The sequence below is a fragment of the Coregonus lavaretus genome (genome assembly GCF_964263955.1).
Source record: "Coregonus lavaretus genome assembly, chromosome: 19".
Lineage (NCBI taxonomy): Eukaryota > Metazoa > Chordata > Actinopteri > Salmoniformes > Salmonidae > Coregonus > Coregonus lavaretus.
The window spans coordinates 46,496,692-46,516,998 of record NC_140006.1 but is presented as its reverse complement, the minus strand read 5'-3'; the positions used below and the strand labels follow the sequence as shown (position 1 = coordinate 46,516,998).

Sequence of the window (20,307 nt, the reverse complement as noted above, 5' to 3'; positions counted from 1 at the left end):
GCCTGAGAAATGACACCCTGATATAGTTCTGTGATCTGTGAAACAGTTCTGTTAATCACTGAGGCATTGTGGGTTTGTGTGTTCTTTGTCCTCAGAACTTTCAAATAACTTGAGGTGTTTTATGATTAATAGTGATGTTGTGCTTTTGGACACTGTCCTCAGGCTCCAGCTTTATGTTTATATGTTTTTATCTTGATGTGCTATTGTTTTTAATTGATTTTATTTTATTTGTATATTTAACCTATTCTTGACTCTGTGGTTCTTGCACTTGTTTGGGGAACAGGATTTCATTATTTTTATCTACATTTCTGCCTGAGAAATGACACCTTGATATAGTTCTGTGATCTGTGAAACAGTTCTGTTAATCACTGAGGCATTGTGTGTTTGTGTGTTCTTTTTCTTTAGAATTTTCAAATAAACTTGACGTGTTTTATGATTAATAGTGATGTTGTGCTTGTACTATTTTGGACACACTGTCCTCAGGCTCCAGCTTTATGTTGTATGTTGATCGTATTAAAACAAAGAAAACAATCTGAAGTTGTTGTTTTTAAGTTATATATACCATGATTTTTCCGGTCCGGCCCACTTGGGAATAGATTTCCCTCCATGTGGCCCCTGAGCTAAAATGAGTTTGACACCCCTGCTGTAGAGAGTCAGTCACTGGAAAGTCTCCAGCAGTGATGTGGAGTATTCAGTCTTTACAGATATTACTGCTCAGATCTAGTTCAATGTTCTCGTAACTACTTGTTGAACCTACAGACGTGCCCTCAGAAGGCTTTACAGTTTTACTTGTAAAATATTTGAGATTTACAATTTATATCACAGTGGAATCTCAGTAGAACATCAAACGTATAGTTTCAGCATGTTTATTTACTATTCAAATGGACAACATTAATTAGTCGAGATTGTTAGGACGACTTTGACAAGGGAAATGATCCTACTTGGCTTAATTTGTCTGTGTACGTCAATCATTATAATGAGTGGAACGGTTGTGTTGAGGCACGCCACCTTGAGACCATTACTATGTTAGCTTCTTAGCGCTGTACTGATGACCTAATGTCAAGGTGACCATCCATTAGCCCAAGTCAACTTAGAAGTGTCAAAGTGAAGGTGTAGAGCTTCAAATACTTCTGCGTCTGTCTCAAATCATGAAGTCAACCTGCTTCCCTTTGAATCACCAAGCATGTTAAAGGACATCAGCTGAAATAGATTCAGCATTGACCATCAACTCAAGCCTTCACAGCAAAAAACCAAACCAAACCACCACAGAAGTTCAGTTTGCAGTACTGGTAAATTTTATTGTTTGTTTGTGCTTATATTGTTTGTTTACAGCTTGGAGTCGGCATGGATGGCCACCATGGGGTCCTCGTCGGTGTTGCTGATCTTGAAGTGGGCGCCACCATCGGCCTCGACGTTGATGGTCTTCCCCGTGCAGCGCCCTCCGTCCTTCTGGCCGGAAATGACATCACAGTAGACGCCGCCGGGCATGCCAGTGTTCAGAGTCACGTCCAGTTGCCTGATTGGTTGAAACACAGGAAGTAGAGAGTGACATTTATCTGAATTCAATCAATCAACCAACCAGTCAACCAACTAATCAGTCAGTCAATCAATCAATCGATCGATCACTCAGCCAACCAACCAACCCACCCACCCACCAACCAACCAATCAACTTACCAACCAGTCAGCCAACCAATCAACCAACAAGTCAACCAACCAGTCAGCCAACCAATCAACCAACCACTCAGCCAACCAATCAACCAACCACTCAGCCAACCAATCAACCAACCACTCAGCCAACCAATCAACCAACCAGTCAGCCAACCAATCAACCAACCACTCAGCCAACCAATCAACCAACCACTCAGCCAACCAATCAACCAACCAGTCAACCAACCAGTCAGCCAACCAATCAACCAACCACTCAGCCAACCAATCAACCAACCACTCAGCCAACCAATCAACCAACCACTCAGCCAACCAGTCAACCAACCAGTCAGCCAACCAATCAACCAACCACTCAGCCAACCAATCAACCAACCACTCAGCCAACCAATCAACCAACCACTCAGCCAACCAATCAACCAACCAGTCAGCCAAACAATCAACCAACAAGTCAACCAACCAGTCAGCCAACCAATCAACCAACCACTCAGCCAACCAATCAACCAACCACTCAGCCAACCAATCAACCAACCACTCAGCCAACCAATCAACCAACCAGTCAGTCAGCCAACCAATCAACCAACCACTCAGCCAACCAATCAACCAACCACTCAGCCAACCAATCAACCAACCACTCAGCCAACCAGTCAACCAACCACTCAGCCAACCAATCAACCAACCACTCAGCCAACCACTCAACCAACCACTCAGCCAACCAATCAACCAACCAGTCAGCCAACCAATCATCCAACCACTCAGCCAACCAATCAACCAACCACTCAGCCAACCAATCAACCAACCACTCAGCCAACCAATCATCCAAGGTGTTGCAGTATAGTCCTCACCAGTCGTCGTTGTTGAAGACGATGAAGCCGCGGTTGCCGCGTCCAAAGGCCACCTGGTTGTTGCCGTTATCCCACCAGTTGGAATGGGGTTGTCCGTTCACCACGTTACGGAAGGTAGCCATGTTCCTACACAGACGGAAGACAAAGAAGGAATTAACTCTCATCGTTTGACTGCAGAACAAAATCTTCCACAGTAACTACGGTGAGTGGAATGAACAGTGAATTCAATGTATTTGATTTAAATTGGTCTATGATACACTCCTTGGCCATAAGTATGTGGATACCCCTTCAAATTAGTGGATTCGGCTATTTCAGCCACACCCGTTGCTGGCAGGTGAATAAAATAGAGAAGACAGTCATGCAATCTCCAAAGACAAACATTGGCATTAGAATGGCCTGTACTGAAGAGCTCAGTGACTTTTAATGTGGCACTGTCATTGAATGCCACCTTTCCAACAAGTCAGTTCGTCAAATTTCTGCCCTGCTAGAGCTGCCCCGATCAACTGTAAGTGCTGTTATTGTGAAGTGGAAATGTCTAGGAGCAACAACGGCTCAGCCGTGAAGTGGTAGGCCACACAAGCTCACAGAACGGGACCGCTGAGTGCTGAAGCGCATAAAAATCGTCTGTCCTCGGTTGCAACACTCACTACCGAGTTCCAAACTGCCTCTGGAAGCAACGTCAGCACAAGAACTGTTCGTCGGGAGCTTCATGAAATGGGTTTTGATGGCCGAGCAGCTGCACAAAAGCCTAAGATCACCATGCACAATGCCAAGCGTCAGCTGGAGTGGTGTAAAGCTCGCCGCCATTGGACTCTGGAGCAGTGGAAACACGTTCTCTGGAGTGATGGATCACGCTTCACCATCTGGCAGTCCGACGGACAAATCTAGATTTGGCGGATAACAGGAGAATGCTACCTGCCCGAATGCATAGTGCCAACTGTAAAGTTTGGTGGAGGAGGAATAATGGTCTGGGGCTGTTTTTCATTGTTCGGGTTTGGCCTCTCAGTTCCAGTGAAGGGAAATCTTAACGCCACAGCATACAATGACATTCTAGGCAATTCTGTACTTCCAACTTTGTGGCAACAGTGTAGGTAAGGCCCTTTCCTGTTTCAGCATGACAATGCCCCCGTGCACAAAGCGAGGTCCATACAGAAATGATTTGCCGAGATCAGTGTGGAAGAACTTGACTGGTCTGCACAGAGCCCTGACCTCAACCCCATCGAACACCTTTGGGATGAATTGGAATGCCGACTGCGAGCCAGGCCTAATCGCCCAACATCAGTGCCCGACCTCACTCATGCTCTTGTGGCTGAATGGAAGCAAGTCCCCGCAGCAATGTTCCAACATCTAGTGGAAAGCCTTCCCAGTAGAGTGGAGGCTGTCATAGCAGCAAAGAGGGGACCAACTCCGTATTAATGCCCATGATTTTGAAATGAGATGCTTGACGAGTAGGTGTCCACATACTCTTCAGACCCTTTTACTTTTTCCACATTTTGTTAAGTTACAGACTTTTTCTAAAATTGATTAAATAATGTTTCCCCCTCATCAATCAACACACAATACTAATAATACCCCATAATGACAAAGTGAAAATACGTTTTTAGAAAATGTGTGCAAATTTATAAAACATAATCTACGTAAGTATGCAGACCCTTTACTCAGGACTTTGTTGAAGCAGCTTTGTCAGCGATTACAGCATTGAGTCTTCTTGGGTATGACGCTACAAGCTTGGCACACCTGCTGTTCCGGACGACTGTGTGATCACGCTCTCCGTAGCAGATGTCAGGAAGACCTTTAAACAGGTCAACATTCACAAGGCCGCAGGGCCAGACGGATTACCAGGACGTGTACTCCGAGCATGCGCTGACCAACTGGCAAGTGTCTTCAAGAATATTTTCAACCTGTCCCTGACTGAGTCTGTAATACCAACATGTTTTAAGCAGACCACCATTGTCCCTGTGCCCAATAACACTAAGGTAACCTGCCTAAATGACTACAGACCCATAGCCCTCACGTCTGTAGCCATGAAGTGCTTTGAAAGGCTGGTCATGGCTCACATCAACACCATTTCCCAGAAACCCTAGACCCACTCCAATTTGCATACCACCCCAACAGATCCCCAGATGATGCAATCTCTATTGCACTCCACACTGCCCTTTCCCACCTGGATAAAAGGAACACCTATGTGAGAATGCTATTCATTGACTAGAGCGCAGCGTTCAACACCATAGTTCCCTCAAAGCTCATCACTAAGCTAAGGACCCTGGGACTAAACACCTCCCTCTGCAACTGGATCCTGGACTTTCTGATGAGCTGCCCCCAAGTGTTAAGGGTATGTAACAACACATCTGCAACGCTGATCCTCAACACGGGGGCCCCTCAGGGGTACGTGCTCTCTCCCCTCCTGTACTCCCTGTTCACCCATGACTGCATGGCCAGGCATAACTCCAACACCATCATTAAGTTTGCCGACGACACAACAGTGGTAGGCCTGATCACCGACAACGATGAGACAGCCTATAGGGAGGAGGTCAGAGATCTCGTCATGTGGTGCCAGGATAACAACCTCTCCCTCAACGTGATTGTCACGCCCTGACTCAGGGGACGCTTATATGTTGAGTCAGGGTGTGTATATTCCTTGTTGTATTTTCTATGTTTGTGATCTAGTATGTATAGTTCTATGTTGGCCGGTGTGGTTCCCAATCAGAGGCAGCTGTCGCTCGTTGTCTCTGATTGGGGACCATACTTAGGCAGCCTATTGGCACTGTCTAGTTGTGGGATCTTGTTCCTTGTAAGGTATGTTGTGTGTTCTACCTTGGACTTCACGTTTCGTTTCCTTTGTTGTTTTGTTGTGTGTTTCAAGTTTAATAAACATGCACGCATATCACGCTGCGCCTTGGTCTGACCCGTCCTTAAATGAACGTGACAGTGATCAAGACAATTCTCATCGACGGGGCTGTAGTGGAGCAGGTTGAGAGCTTCAAGTTCCTTGGTGTCCACATCACCAACAAACTTTCATGGTCCAAACACACCAAGACAGTCGTGAAGAGGGCTCGTCAAAGCCTATTCCCCCTCAGGAATTGTGTCCTCCAAACCGTTGTGTCCTCCTCCCAGAGTGCGAAGAGCCTTGGCGTGACCCTGGACAACACCCTGTCGTTCTCCGCTAACATCAAGGCGGTGACCCGATCCTGTAGGTTCATGCTCTACAACATTCGGAGAGTACGACCCTGCCTTACACAGGAAGCGGCACAGGTCCTAATCCAGGCACTTGTCATCTCCCGTCTGGATTACTGCAACTCGCTGTTGGCTGGGCTCCCTGCCTGTGCCATTAAATCCCTACAACTCATCCAGAATGCCGCAGCCCGTCTGGTGTTCAACCTTCCCAAGTTCTCTCACGTCACCCCGCTCCTCCGCACACTCCACTGGCTTCCAGTTGAAGCTCGCATCTGCTACAAGACCATGGTGCTTGCCTACGGAGCTGTGAGGGGAACGGCACCTCCGTACCTTCAGGCTCTGATCAGTCCCTACTCCCAAACGAGGGCACTGCGTTCATCCACTTCTGGCCTGATGGCCCCCCTACTTCTGCGGAAGCATAGTTCCCGCTCAGCCCAGTCAAAACTGTTCGCTGCCCTGGCACCCCAATGGTGGAACAAGCTCCCTCACGACGCCAGGACAGCGGAGTCACTCACCACATTCCGGAGACATTTGAAACCCCACCTCTTTAAGGAATACCTGGGATAGGATAAAGTAATCATTCTACCCCCCCCCCCCCCCTTACGCCAACCAACCCCCCCCCCAAAAAATAAAAAAATAAAAAAATAATAATAAAAAAAAATAGAAAAAAAAAACATTGTAAAGTGGTTATCCCACTGGCTATAAGGTGAATGCACCTATTTGTAAGTCGCTCTGGATAAGAGCGTCTGCTAAATGACGTAAACGTAAATTGTAAATGAGACTGAAAAGATTTGGCATGGGTCCTCAGATCCTCAAAAAGTTATACAGCTGCACCATCGAGAGCATCCTGACTGGTTGCATCACTGCCTGGTATGGCAACTGCTCGGCCTCCGACCGCAAGGCACTACAGAGGGTAGTGCGTACGGCCCAGTACATCACTGGGGCCAAGCTTCCTGCCATCCAGGACCTCTATACCAGGCAGTGTCAAAGTAAGGCCCTATAAATTGTCAAAGACTCCAGTCACCCTAGTCATACTGTTCTCTCTGCTACCACAAGGCAAGCGGTACCGGAGCTCCAAGTCTAGGTCCAAAATACTTCTTAACAGCTTCTACCCCCAAGCCAAAAGACTCCTGAACAGCTAATCATGGCTACCCGGACTAACCAAATGGATACCCCCCCAACCCACCCCCTCTTTTACGTTGCTGCTACTCTCTGTTTATTATCTATGCATAGTCACTTTAACTCTACCTACATGTACATAATACCTCGACTAACCTGTGCCCCCGCACATTGACTCTGTACCAGTACCCCATGTATATAGCCTCGTTATTGTTATTTTATTGCATATATATATATAGTCTCATTTAAATAAGGTTTTTCTGTTTTGAATTTTTTATACATTTGCTACAATTTCTAAAAACCTGTTTTCACTTTGTAATTATGGGTTATTGTCTATAGATTGATGAGGAACATTTTTTATTTAATACATTTCAGAACAAGACTGTAACGTAACAAATTGTGGAAAATGTCAAGGGGTCTGAATACTTTCCCAATGCACTGTAAACGTATAATCAGCAGCACTATGGCTGCATTTCCACTAATTGGTATTTTGAGAAACCACAAGCCGGTCCACATCCTGTGACGTAAACCAATACCTCCCTTTGGTGCTGTAGGACTTACGTGATCTGGCGCCACCTGTGCTCACACACCCATCCGTCTCCACAGGTGCTGTCAGCGTTGATGGGGACGTCCTTGGTGGATCCATCTTCGTGGCTGGGAGGGCCCTGCCAGTCATCAGTACGGTTCCAGCGGAAGGAGGACATCACACGGGCCACCCCATAGGGATGGGCAAGCATGTAGGCAACGGCCATCTTGTAAATCCTGTAATCAATATCGATGAATCATCATATAATGGTTGTTGTCATAATGGTTATTTTTCTGTTAATAATGTCATTGGGGGATCGGTGTTTACGGTACTGGAAGAATTTTAAAAGGAAGGAATTGTAGTGTACTGTATGTTGTAAAAAAAAAAATGGATATTGGTAAATGAGTGCAGTGAAAGTACGTTGTAAAAAGATTGAATGTAAGAGAGAGGTGTAGTGAGAGGGTACCTGGCATCCCAAAAGGTGACTATGGCGTTTCCACCTCCTCCATGACCTCTCTGGTTGTCATGGTTATCAATAAACACAAGAGCGTTGCCGTCGGGCATGAAGCCCCAGCCCTCACCCCAGTTCCTGGGATACACACATCGAAAGGATTTAGGAAAAATGAGCTTGACAAATTCACACAATTTGTCTACTTATAAATACACATACAGTAGATCAACTGTATCTTTGAAATATCCACATGCACAAACACAATGATGACAAGTGTTGATAAAAGATTGAGTTTGTAATTGTACTTAATTATATATTATATGAGTTTGTAATTAGTTAAAGTGGCACTCCAGTCACCTTTTCAACTCATTTAACACCTGATTTACTGAACAAAAGGTGAAAAATAAAAAATAAAAATAAAATAGGTGGTCCAGGTATCCTCACGACATGGTAAAAGGGGGGGCTTTTTTCTCTCTTCAAGGAAGGGGCGAGGCCGATGACATCACATCAGACCATTAGACCATCAGCCCAACTCTGAATGGCCTACTCCTTTAAGTTGATTTTTTTTCCCTCTTAAGTGTGTGTACATTACTGTATTTATACATCAGATATAGTTTTTCAACAGGAAAAGTTCAGAATTAGCTGGAGTCCATTTTTAATTAGTTGTTGTTAGTCGGATAAGAGTGTCTGCTAAATGACTAAAATGGAAATGTACAATGTTAATTAATGTAATCATATCTCACTTGGTGTAAGACAGCTTTTCGCCGTTCCACTTGCGGAAGATGCCTCCAATTTTGGCTCCATATTTGAACTCAGTGACTCTGCCCAGGTGGAAGTACTCCGAGGACTTGATGGCCTCACCACCCATGTCGATAACCTAGAGGGAAGCAATAAAGAAAAGTTAGCACTGTTGAAGATACACCTTTACAAATGGAGATGCCATGACTGAGTAAAGGGATGATTGATGTTATGTCTACATATTATGGAACAAAATTGATTGGATATCGGGCCTATATAGCACTTTTCCAGATGCTCAAAGCAATTATATTATGTGTGGGGGGATCAAGTAGTATAATTTTCTAGTATATTATTGTATTACCTCCTGGAACATGAAGGGTCTGGATCCCTCGTTGAACCAGCGGGTGTTGAGGTTGTGGAGACGTCCGTAGATGGCATTAAGGTCGCCGGGCCACATGTGTTTACAGGCGTCCACTCTGAACCCAGCCACTCCCATGTCGATCAGCTTGTTCATGAAGTCGGCCACCTTTCCTCTGACGTAGTCCTTCTCCAGGGCAAGATCCAGCAGACTCACCAGATTACAATCACGCACCTTGGGGATGGAAACATTAAGTTGTGTTTAAGCTAATTACAGTAATTTGTCCGTTTACAACTTGAAAGAGTGTGAAAGTATCACAATAATACACGTTGTATTGTATCCCACATCATACAACTGAAACACAAAGTAAACTGCAAACTTGAATTATATTAGACGTTTAAAAAGTTTGTTTCCCAATTTTATATATACAGTGGCTTGCGGAAGTATTCACCCCTCTTGGCATTTTTCCTATTTTGTTGCCTTACAACCTGGAATTAAAATAGATTTTTGGGGGGGTTTGTATCATTTGATTTACACAACATGCAAAATATTTTTTTATTGTGAAACAAACAAGAAATAAGACAAAAATACAGAAAACTTGAGCGTGCATAACTATTCAGTCAATACTTTGTAGAGCCACCTTTTGCAGCAATGACAGCTGCAAGTCTCTTGGGGTATGTCTCTGTAATCTTGGCACATCTAGCCACTGGGATTTCTGCCCATTCTTCAAGGCAAAACTGCTCCAGCTCCTTCAAGTTGGATGGGTTCCGCTGGTGTACAGCAATCTTTAAGTCATATCATAGATTCTCAATTGGATTGAGGTCTGGGCATTGACTAGGCCATTCCAAGACATTTAAATGTTTCCCCTTAAACCACTTGAGTGTTGCTTTAGCAGTATGCTTAGGGTCATTGCCCTGCTGGAAGGTGAACCTCCGTCCCAGTCTCAAATCTCTGGAAGACTGAAACAGGTTTCCCTCAAGAATGTCATCCATCATCACCATGTCACCATCCATCATTCCTTCAATTCTGACCAGTTTCCCAGTCTCTGCCGACGTAAAACATCCCCACAGTATGATGCTGCCACCACCATGCTTCACTGTATGGATGGTGTTCTCGGGGTGATGAGAGGTGTTGGGTTTGCGCCAGACATAGTGTTTTACTTGACTTCCATATGTTTGGGGAGTCTCCCACATGCCTTTTGGTGTACACTTATTTTTTTCTTTAAGCAATGGCTTTTTTCTGGCCACTCTTCCGTAAAGCCCAGCTCCGTGGAGTGTATGGCTTAAAGTGTTCCTATGGACAGATACTCCAATCTCTGCTGTGGGGCTTTGCAGCTCCTTCAGGGTTATCGTTGGTCTCTTTGTTGCCTCTCTGATTAATGCCCTCCTTGCCTGGTCTGTGAGTTTTGGTGGGCGGCCCTCTCTTGGCAGGTTTGTGGTGCCATATTCTTTCAATCTTTTTATAATGTCTTTAACGGTGGTCCGTGGGATGTTCTAAGTATCAGATATTTTTTTATATAACCCAGGTGTATATATACTGAGATCATGTGACAGATCATGTGACATTTAGATTGCACACAGGTGGACTTTATTTACTAATTATGTGACTTCTGAAGGTAATTGGTTGCACCAGATCTTATTTAGGGGCTTCATTGCAAAGGGGGTGAATACATATGCACGCATCACTTTTCCGTTATTTATTTTTTAGAATTTTTTTAAACTAACTTCAGTAATTTGGACTATTTTGTGTATGTCCATTGCATGAAATCCAAATAAAAATCAATTTAAATTACAGATTGTAATGCGACAAAATAGGAAAAACAACAAGGGGGATGAATACTTTTGCAAGGAACTGTATGTATATACAGTGCCCTCCACAATTATTGGCACCCCTGTTTAAGATGTGGTCGAGGACTTCCAAAAATTCTCCTTTTTTTTTTAAACAACATAGAACCCAAATGCAAAAAAATAGAATAATCCAACCTTTTATTTAAGTACATTACTTTGGTGTAAAAAAAAAAATCACACATTTTGAAAAAAAATACTTGAAATCATGTGTCCCACAATTATTGGCACCCCTGATGTTAATACTTTGTACAACCCCCTTTTGCCAACAAGACAGCACTTAATCTCCTCCTATAACATTTCACAAGATTGGAGAACACAGAGAGAGGGATCTTTGACCATTCTTCTTTGCACAATCTTTCTAGATCATCCAGTGTCCTGGGTCCTCTCTTATGCACTCTCCTCTTTAGCTTGCCCCACAGGTTTTCGATTGGGTTGAGGTCTGGGGACTGAGATGGCCATGGGAGGACCTTGAGTTTGTGACTGCTGAACCATTTTTGTGTAGATTTTGCCACATGTTTTGGATCATTATCCTGCTGAAAGACCCAATGACGACCCATCTTCAGCTTTCTGGCAGAGGCCATCAGGTTTTTATTTAAAATGTCCTGGTAGTTCAAAGCGTTCATAATGCCATGCACCCTAACAAGGTTCCCAGGGCCTTTGGAAGAGAAACAGGCCCACAGCATCACAGATCCTGGGCATGAGGTGCTTTTCGGCATACTCATCTTTTGTTTTACGCCAGACCCACTTAGAGTGTTTGTTGCCAAAAAGCTAAATCTTAGTCTCATCTGACCAAAGCACACGATCCCAGTTGAAGTCCCAGTGCCGCTTAGCAAACTCCAGACGTTTATGTTTGTGAGTGTTAATGAGAAAAGGCTTTTTCCTTGCATGCCTCCCAAACAGCTTGTTGGCATGTAGAGAGCGTCTGATGGTTGTTTTGGAGACTTTGTGACCCCAAGATGCCACTCTTTGATGCAATTCTGTGACAGTGAGCTTAGGACTTTTTTTTACTTCTCTTACCATCCTCCTCACTGTGCGTTGTGGCAAGATAAACTTGGGACCTCTTCCAGCCTTGTTTGTCACTGTTCCAGTTGTTTTAAACTTCTTAATGATTCCTCTGACTGTAGATACGGGCAAGTTAAGGCGAGTGGCTATTTTCTTGTAGCCATTGCCTGACTTATGAAGGTCGACACAAATCTGCCTTACTTGAATGGTGTGTTCTCTTGTCTTTGCCATGTTGACAAATGGGTAAGAGAATTAGGCCTCTGTGTCATGTCATATTTATACCCCAGGGAAACAGGAAGTCATGAATTACTAAATAAAAGTTCCTAGATACCCTGACCAACTTTAGCAACTACAGAAAAATATATTTAAAAAAAAAATCAATTAAAATTTTCAGCGGAATTGTTAGGGGTGCCAATAATTGTGGGACACATGATTTCAAGTTTTGTTTTTCTAAATGTGTGATTTTTTTTTTTTACCACCAAAGTAATGTACTTAAATAAAAGGTTGGATTTTTCTATTTTTTTGCATTTGGGTTCTATGTTGTTTTAAAAAAAATGAGCATTTTTGGAAGTCCTCGACCACATCTTAAACAGGGGTGCCAATAATAGTGGAGGGCACTGTATATTTGATATGTTATAGATATATATGTTATACTCCTTAAAGTGGTCTTAAGACCACCAGACCTATGGCCATAATCAACATCTCCACAGAAAGGGAACCATACTTTTTGTGTAATTGCGTAAAAAATAAATGAAGACCGGCAATAAATATGTAGTGTCTACTCGACTCGTACCTGGTAGATGTCATTGTAGTTCTCGATGTCTCCGCTGCCGGTTCTGCACTTGCCTTCGTTGAAATCAAAGCTACTGTAGGGGATGGAGGGGAAGTCCTTCCTGTCGGCGCTGAAGTAGGTTCCACAGGTAGAGTGGGTTCCCTCTCCGCCTCCGGCTCCACACATGTGGTTGATGATGGCATCAACGTAGATGTTAACCTGGGATTATTAGGAGAGGGTTAGTGTCTTCACAAAAAAAAAAGAAGCAGAACAGGACATAAGTCTGGAGGAATAATTTTTCGGATTATATTTTCGCTAAGAGTTGTTTGATCATCAGTTATACTTGGTTGGATGATGATTTACATTTTTTCTGTGTGTGTTTGTGTGGAAGGAGAGCAGGAGACAATTCTGACTCCAAAAAGTAGCCTACTTATCTACTAGTAATGGTCTTCTATTATATGCATAATTCATAGTTCATGATCATGTGTGTTGGTTGGTTTGTTTTTTCTTTACCCCAACGTTGTTGCATCTGGTAATCATGTCTCTGAGCTCATTCTCATTTCCTGATCGGGAACACAGGTTGTAGCTGATTGGCTGGTACCGCTCCCACCAAGGTCTCCACGGGCTGGTCAACAAAATGCTCTCTTGAGGAGGGGAGATCTAAGAGAAAGAGACAACTGCATGGGTAAATGTCTTACTCAAACAACACCACAGAGGGGTACACCATGAAGCAGAATCAATGGCCAGCAAACATAAAAAACAACAGTTAAGATAGCTAAACGTAGATATGTGTTTTTGGCTGTTGAGTGAATTAGACCATGCCCATTTCAACCATATCTTTAAAAAATAAAATGAAAACGTGCACTCGGTATCTATTACTCTATATATATCTGTATCTGTATCTATTGCTCTCTATACAGTATACAGTTGAAATCGGAAGTTTACATTCACCTTAGCCAAATACATTTAAACTCTGTTTTTCACAATTCCTGACATTTAATCCTAGTAAAAATTCCCCGTCTCAGGTCAGGTAGGATCACCACTTTATTTTAAGAATGTGAAATGTCAGAATAATAGTAGAGAGAATGATTTATTTCAGACTTCAACTGTATATATATATATATATATACACCACCGGTCAAACGTTTTAGACCACCTACCATTTTCTTTATTTTTACTATTTTCTACATTGTCGAATAATTGTGAAGACATCAAAACTATGAAATAACACATATGGAATCATGATGTAATCTAAATAGTGTTCCCACATCTTTTAAATGCAAGAGAAAGGCCACAACATAATAATGAGGTTTAGAAGCAATTTTAGATTTTGACCACTAGATGGCAGCAGTGTGTGTAAAGTTTCAGATTGATCCAGTGAAGACTGGACTATTTCGTATCAAATCTGCCCACTGTGCAGAATTGGTCAATTGATACATTTTCAAGTACATAACTATAGAGAACATACACAAATGATATGGTAATACAAAATGTAAGCTTACACACTCCCAGGAATGTCATACATGATGGATCATTAGCTTATACACTAACTTTCACACATCTAGATGGCTGGGCGGGGTGGGTGTGGAACCAGAGACAGCAGGGGTTCAAACTGTAGAACCCAGTTCCTACATTTGAATATAAAAATTGATTTTATCAAACAAAACTATGCTACATTTTATCTCTGGGACCCTTAGGATGACAAATCAGAGCAAGATTACTGAATGTAAGTACATTATTTACCTTCAGAGGTGAATGTATCAAACCAGTTGCGCAAGTTAGCTCAACTGTCCTGTAGACGGGACACCGATCCCATAGAAGTTAACAGGTGTGCCTTCTTAAAAGTTAATTTGTGGAATTTCTTTCCTTCTTAATGCGTTTGAGCCAATCAGTTGTGTTGTGACAAGATAGGGGTGGTATACAGAAGATTGCCCTATTTGGTAAAAGACCAAGTCCATATTATGGCAAGAACAGCTCAAATAAGCAAAGAGAAACGACAGTCCATCATTACTTTAAGACATGAAGGTCAGCCAATATGGAAAATTTCAATTACTTTGAAAGTTTCTTAAAGTGCAGTCGCAAAAACCATCAAGCGCTATGATGAAACAGGCTCGCGTGAGGACCGCCACAGGAGTGGAAGCCCCAGAGTTACCTCTGCTGCAGGGATAAGTTCATTAAAGTTACCAGCCTTAGAAATTGCAGCCCAAATAAATGCTTCACAGAGTTCAAGTCGTAGACACATCTCAACATCAACTGTTCAGAGGAGACTGTGTGAATCAGGCCTTCATGGTCGAATTGCTGCAAAGAAACCACTACTAAAGGACACCAATAATAAGAAGAGTCCTGCTTGGGCCAAGAAACACGAGCAATGGACATTAGACCGGTGGGAATTTGTCCTTTGGTCTGGAGTCCAAATTGGAGATTTTTGGTACCAACCGCCGTGTCTTTGTGAGACGCGGTGTGGGTGAATGGATGATCTCTGCATGTGTTATTTCCCACCGTAAAGCATGAAGGAGGAGGTGTTATGGTGTGGGGATGCTTTGCTGGTGACACCGTCTGTGATTTATTTAGAATTCAAGGCACACTTAACCAGCATGGCTACCACAGCATTCTGCAGCGATTTGCCATCCCATCTGGTTTGCGATGATTGGGACTATCATTTGTTTTTCAACAGGACAATGACCCAACACACCTCCAGGCTGTGTAAGGGCTATTTTACCAAGAAGGAGAGTAATGGAGTGCTGCATCAGATGACCTGGCCTCCACAATCCCCCGACCTCAACCCATTTGAGATGGTTTGGGATGAGTCGGACCGCAGAGTGAAGGAAAAGCAGCCAACAAGTGCTCAGCATATGTGGGAACTCCTTCAACTGTTGGAAAAGCATTCCAGGGGAAGCTGGTTGAGAGAATGCCAAGAGTGTGCAAAGCTGTCATCAAGGGTGGCTATTTGAAGAATCTCAAATACCCTGGGCTTGGAGTCTTTCTTGACCAGTTGACCTAAACAGGAAAAACTCCTGTCTTTCTCCATACTCCTACAGTACATACCTGAACCCCAGCGTATCCTTTGGGAGCCAGGAACCTCTCACACTCAGCCGCGATGTCGCTCCACTTCCACTCAAACAGGTGGACGATGGCCTGCCTGCCATGCTTGTTGTGGGGGTTGTGGTAAGACTGACTCAGCCCCAGGAGGGCCAACAGAACTAGATACTTCATCATGTTGTCTCCCTGATCGAGACAGAAAACACAGACAACTAACTGGAGGGTTGACACCCAGTATATATACAGAGCGTAGTACTCTGACCATTCACACTCTGGCCAATGACAGGGCGTGTTAGGTTTCTTTAAAGAATCAACATGTGTTTATCTACATGTCCATGGGCAGTGTAAAAGCAGGTGTGTGGTATCAAGTCTTTCTCACGATGAAGTAACCTGCAGAGTTTTCCTCCCAAAATAGAAGAGTGAAAAATACCTCTGGCATACTAAGGCCTACTTTCCTGAAGTACACTTTTAGAAAAAAGGGTTCTTTGCAGAGGGATAGGGTTCTAACAAGAACCATTTTGATCAGAAGAACCCTTTTTGGAAGGGTTCTACATAGCACCTTTAACATCCTAAGAACCGTTTCTGGAAGAAAGGGATTTATTTGATGATCCTTTGGAAGGCAAGAAGGGTTCTACATAGAACCATATACAGTGAGGGAAAAAAGTATTTGATCCCCTGCTGATTTTGTACGTTTGCCCACTGACAAAGAAATGATCAGTCTATAATTTTAATGGTAGGTTTATTTGAAAAGTGAGAGACAGAATAACAACAACAAAATCCAGAAAAATGCATGTAAAAAATGTTATAAATTGATTTGCATTTTAATGAGTGAAATACGTATTTGACCCCTCTGCAAAACATGACTTAGTACTTGATGGCAAAACCCTTGTTGGCAATCACAGAGGTCAGACGTTTCTTGTAGTTGGCCACCAGATTTGCACACATCTCAGGAGGGATTTTGTCCCACTCCTCTTTGCAGATCTTCTCCAAGTCATGAAGGTTTCGAGGCTGACGTTTGGCAACTCGAACTTCAGCTCACTCCACAGATTTTCTATGGGATTAAGGTCTGGAGACTGGCTAGGCCACTCCAGGACCTTAATGTGCTTCTTCTTGAGCCACTCCTTTGTTGCCTTGGCCGTGTGTTTTGGGTCATTATCATGCTGGAATACCCATCCACGACCCATTTTCAATGCCCTGGCTGAGGGAAGGAGGTTCTCACCCAAGATTTGACGGTACATTGCCCCGTCCATCGTCCCTTTGATGCGGTGAAGTTGTCCTGTCCCCTTAGCAGAAAAACACCCCCAAAGCATAATGTTTCCACCTCCATGTTTGACGGTGGGGATGGTGTTCTTGGGGTCATAGGCAGCATTCTTCCTCCTCCAAACACAGCGAGTTGAGTTGATGCCAAAGCGCTCAATTTTGGTCTCATCTGACCACAACACTTTCACCCAGGTCTAATTTTTTTCATTTTAGTCATTTAGCAGACACTCTTATCCAGAGCGACTTACAGTTAGTGAGTGCATACATTATTTTTGTATATTTTCATACTGGTGCCCCGTGGGAATCGAACCCACAACCCTGGCATTGCAAACACCCTGCTCTACCAACTGAGCTACATCCCTGCCGGCCATTCCCTCCCCTACCCTGGACAACACTGGGCGCCGCCCCATGGGTCTCCCGGTCGCGGCCAGCTACGACAGAGCCTGGATTCAAACCAGGATCTCTAGTGGCACAACTAGCACTGCGATGCAGTGCCTTAGACCACTGCGCCACTCGGGATACTCCTACGAATCATTCAGATGTTCATTGGCAAACTTCAGACAGGCATGTATATGTGCTTTCTTGAGCAGGGGGACCTTGCGGGCGCTGCAGGATTTCAGTCCTTCACGGCGTAGTGTGTTACCAATTATTTTCTTGGTGACTATGGTCCCAGCTGCCTTGAGATCATTGACAAGATCCTCCTGTGTAGTTCTGGGCTGATTCCTCACCGTTCTCATGATCATTGCAACTCCACGAGGTGATTTCTTCCATTCCAGCTGTTGTCACCTTCTCACCAAGCTGCTTGGCGATGGTCTTGTAGCCCATTCCAGCCTTGTGTAGGTCTACAATCTTGTCCCTGACATCCTTGGAGAGCTCTTTGGTCTTGGCCATGGTGGAGAGTTTGGAATCTGATTGTTTGATTGCTTCTGTGGACAGGTGTCTTTTATACAGGTAACACGTTGAGATTAGGAGCACTCCCTTTAAGAGTGTGCTTCTAATCTCAGCTTGTTACCTGTATAAAAGACACCTGGGAGCCAGAAATCTTTCTGATTGAGAGGGGGTCAAATACTTATTTCCCTCATTAAAATGCAAATCAATTTATAACATTTTTGACATGCGTTTTTCTGGATTTTTTTGTTGTTATTCTGTCTCTCACTGTTCAAATAAACCTACCATTAAAATTATGGACTGATCATTTCTTAGTCAGTGGGCAAACGTACAAAATCAGCAGGGGATCAAATACTTTTTTCCCTCACTGTAACTAGGCTCTCAAAGAAAGGCCTTATGATATATGTAATGTATTGTCATAAATAATTAGATTTTAAAGGCTAATAAGGCTGGTGGAACTGTTCATTGAAGAACCCTCCAAAGATAAAAGGGTTCTCGGTAGAACCCTTCATAGACGGTTCTAGGAAGAATCTTTAGATGATAACATGGTTCTTAGTAGAACCCTTCATAGAGGGTTCTAGGCCGAACCATATACAGGGGGTTCTTTGAAGAACCCTACATAGAGGGTTGTAAATATAACCCCTCTGCAAACGGTTCTACCCAGCACCAAAAAGTGTTCCCCTATGGGGATAAACCGAAGAACCCTGTATGGTTCTACTTACTCTAGGACATTTCCTTTCTAAGAATATGCAAATATGGGACAACACTACCCTGTGTTTCAAGTAGGCATACATTAAATATATGTTTTTGGTTCCAGGTAGAACCCTTTTAGGTTCCATGCACAACCCTCTGTGCAAAGGGTTCTACATGGAACCCAAAAGAGTTCTACCCAGAACCAAAAAGGGTTCTTCAAAGGGTTCTCCTATGAGAACAGCCAAAGAATCCTTTTAGGTTCTAAATAGCACTTTTTTTTTCTAAGAGTGTGGTTCATGAAAGTTGTGCTCAATATTCTTACCCAAAAGGAAACACTGAATAATGTTAGCTGCAACCTTACCTTGTGTATGGCCCCGTTGCGAACCGAGAGATAAAGTAGTATTTGCTAAATAACAAGTGAATGGCGCAACAGTTTGTCAGAGTTAGCTTTTGTTTTACCAAAGACCACTATAAAATCAATATCTGGAGTGGACATCTGCGATTGCACCATTTGATCTAGTGGAAGGAACATCTCACTGTCAATATCATGCAAAAAAAGAAAACTAACATTTACAGTGATTATAAACTATAAATGTATGGATATACTGTATGTAACTATAGATCATAGACATGTTATAGACAGACATATTAATTCAGTGTTCATAGTGTTTATGTTTAAGATGTGTTGGACTCCTGATTTAGAATGGTTTGAAATAAATAATCCATCGTATACCTACTTGGAGTGCCTATTCATTTCTGCTGAGTTGTGATGACTGTGTGTGTACTAGTTGCAAACAACAACGCTGTACCTGAGAAATATCTACTGTACTCAAGATGGGAGGAAAATGCCAGGGGCCTCAATCAACAGTTATAGTCACCATTACTTTATATTTTATTTTCTTTACATACAACTAGTTGGTGGTGCTTGTATAACCAGTGCTTCTTTTCTCTCACACTGGCCTTGACATGTTTTCCTGATCTGCGGTTTATCTGTTTCAGAGAAATATACTGTAACTACAAAGGAAATATACTGTAACTACAAAGGAAATATACTGTAACTAGAGTGTTGCTTTATCAGGAGTGTGTAAATAGCTTACAGTAAAAAAATATATACTTCACTCTGTGCACAATTCATAAAAACACCAAAAACAAAAGTCATATTATGTTTGTTTTTGATTATCTAATAACTAATGTATAGACATTACGGACAGCATATGGATAGAATACGTAGTATATCTGAAAGAATATGTAGGACAGGATAGTAAATGTACAGCAATAGTTACAGTAAATAGGATGGCCTTGACTAGAATACAGTATATACATATGAAATGAGTAAAACAGCATGTAAACATTATTCAAATGACCAGTGTTCCATTATTAAAGTGACCAGTGTTCCATTATTAAAGTGACCGGTGTTCCATTATTAAAGTGACCAGTGTTCCATGTCTATGTACATAGGGCAGCAGCCTCTAAGGTGCAGGGTTGAGTAACCGGGTGGTAGCCGGTTAGTGACAGTGACTAAAGTTCAGGGCAGGGTACTGAGTGTAGGCCAGCTAGTGGTGACTATTTAACAGTCTGATGGCCTTGAGATAGAAGCTGTTTTTCAGTCTCTCGGTTCCAGCTTTGATGCACCTGTACTGATCTCGCCTTCTGGATGGGAGCAGGGTGAACAGGCCGTGGCTCGGGTGGCTGAGGTCCTTGATGATCTTCTTTGCCTTCCTGTGGCACCCGGTGCTGTAGATGTCCTGGAGGGCAGACAGCGTGTCCCCGGTGATACGTTGGGCAGACTGCACCACCCTCTGGAGAGCCCTGCGGTTGCGGACCTTTCAGTTGCCGTACCAGGCGGTGATACAGCCCGACAAAATGCTCTCAATGGTGCATCTGTAAAGGTTTGTGAGGCTCTTAGGGGCCAAGCCAAATTTCTTCAGCCTC

The 20,307-nt window shown here is 43.2% G+C and overlaps 1 protein-coding gene across 2 annotated transcripts; it reads right to left on the bottom strand.

Moving 5' to 3' along the window:
- Nucleotides 1-1,272: 1,272 nt before the first annotated feature.
- Nucleotides 1,273-18,842, bottom strand: LOC311146453 (alpha-amylase-like). Of its 2 annotated transcripts, XM_084182961.1 has the most exons (10): nucleotides 18,737-18,842; nucleotides 15,541-15,720; nucleotides 13,009-13,155; nucleotides 12,517-12,714; nucleotides 8,878-9,108; nucleotides 8,522-8,655; nucleotides 7,794-7,916; nucleotides 7,363-7,563; nucleotides 2,509-2,634; nucleotides 1,273-1,516 (listed from the first exon to the last, which is right to left on the bottom strand). In XM_084182961.1, the coding sequence occupies exons 2-10, from the start codon at nucleotides 15,709-15,711 to the stop codon at nucleotides 1,327-1,329; spliced, it is 1,521 nt and encodes a 506-aa protein (XP_084039087.1). In that variant the 5' UTR covers nucleotides 15,712-15,720; nucleotides 18,737-18,842; the 3' UTR covers nucleotides 1,273-1,326. The 2 variants fall into 2 exon arrangements, with proteins under 2 accessions (XP_084039087.1, XP_084039088.1); XM_084182962.1 differs by lacking the exon at nucleotides 15,541-15,720 and having other exon boundaries at nucleotides 18,737-18,822.
- Nucleotides 18,843-20,307: the final 1,465 nt, after the last annotated feature.

Coding starts and splice junctions, on each gene's coding strand:
- LOC311146453 (XM_084182961.1), bottom strand. CDS start 15,711: ATGATGAAGTATCTAGTTCTGTTGGCCCTCCTGGGGCTGAGTCAGTCT. Junction 7,917..8,521: donor GAAAAGCTGTCTTACACCAA/GTGAGATATGAT, acceptor TGTGTATCCCAG/GAACTGGGGTGAGGGCTGGG. Junction 1,517..2,508: donor GTCTTCAACAACGACGACTG/GTGAGGACTATA, acceptor TCAACCAATCAG/GCAACTGGACGTGACTCTGA.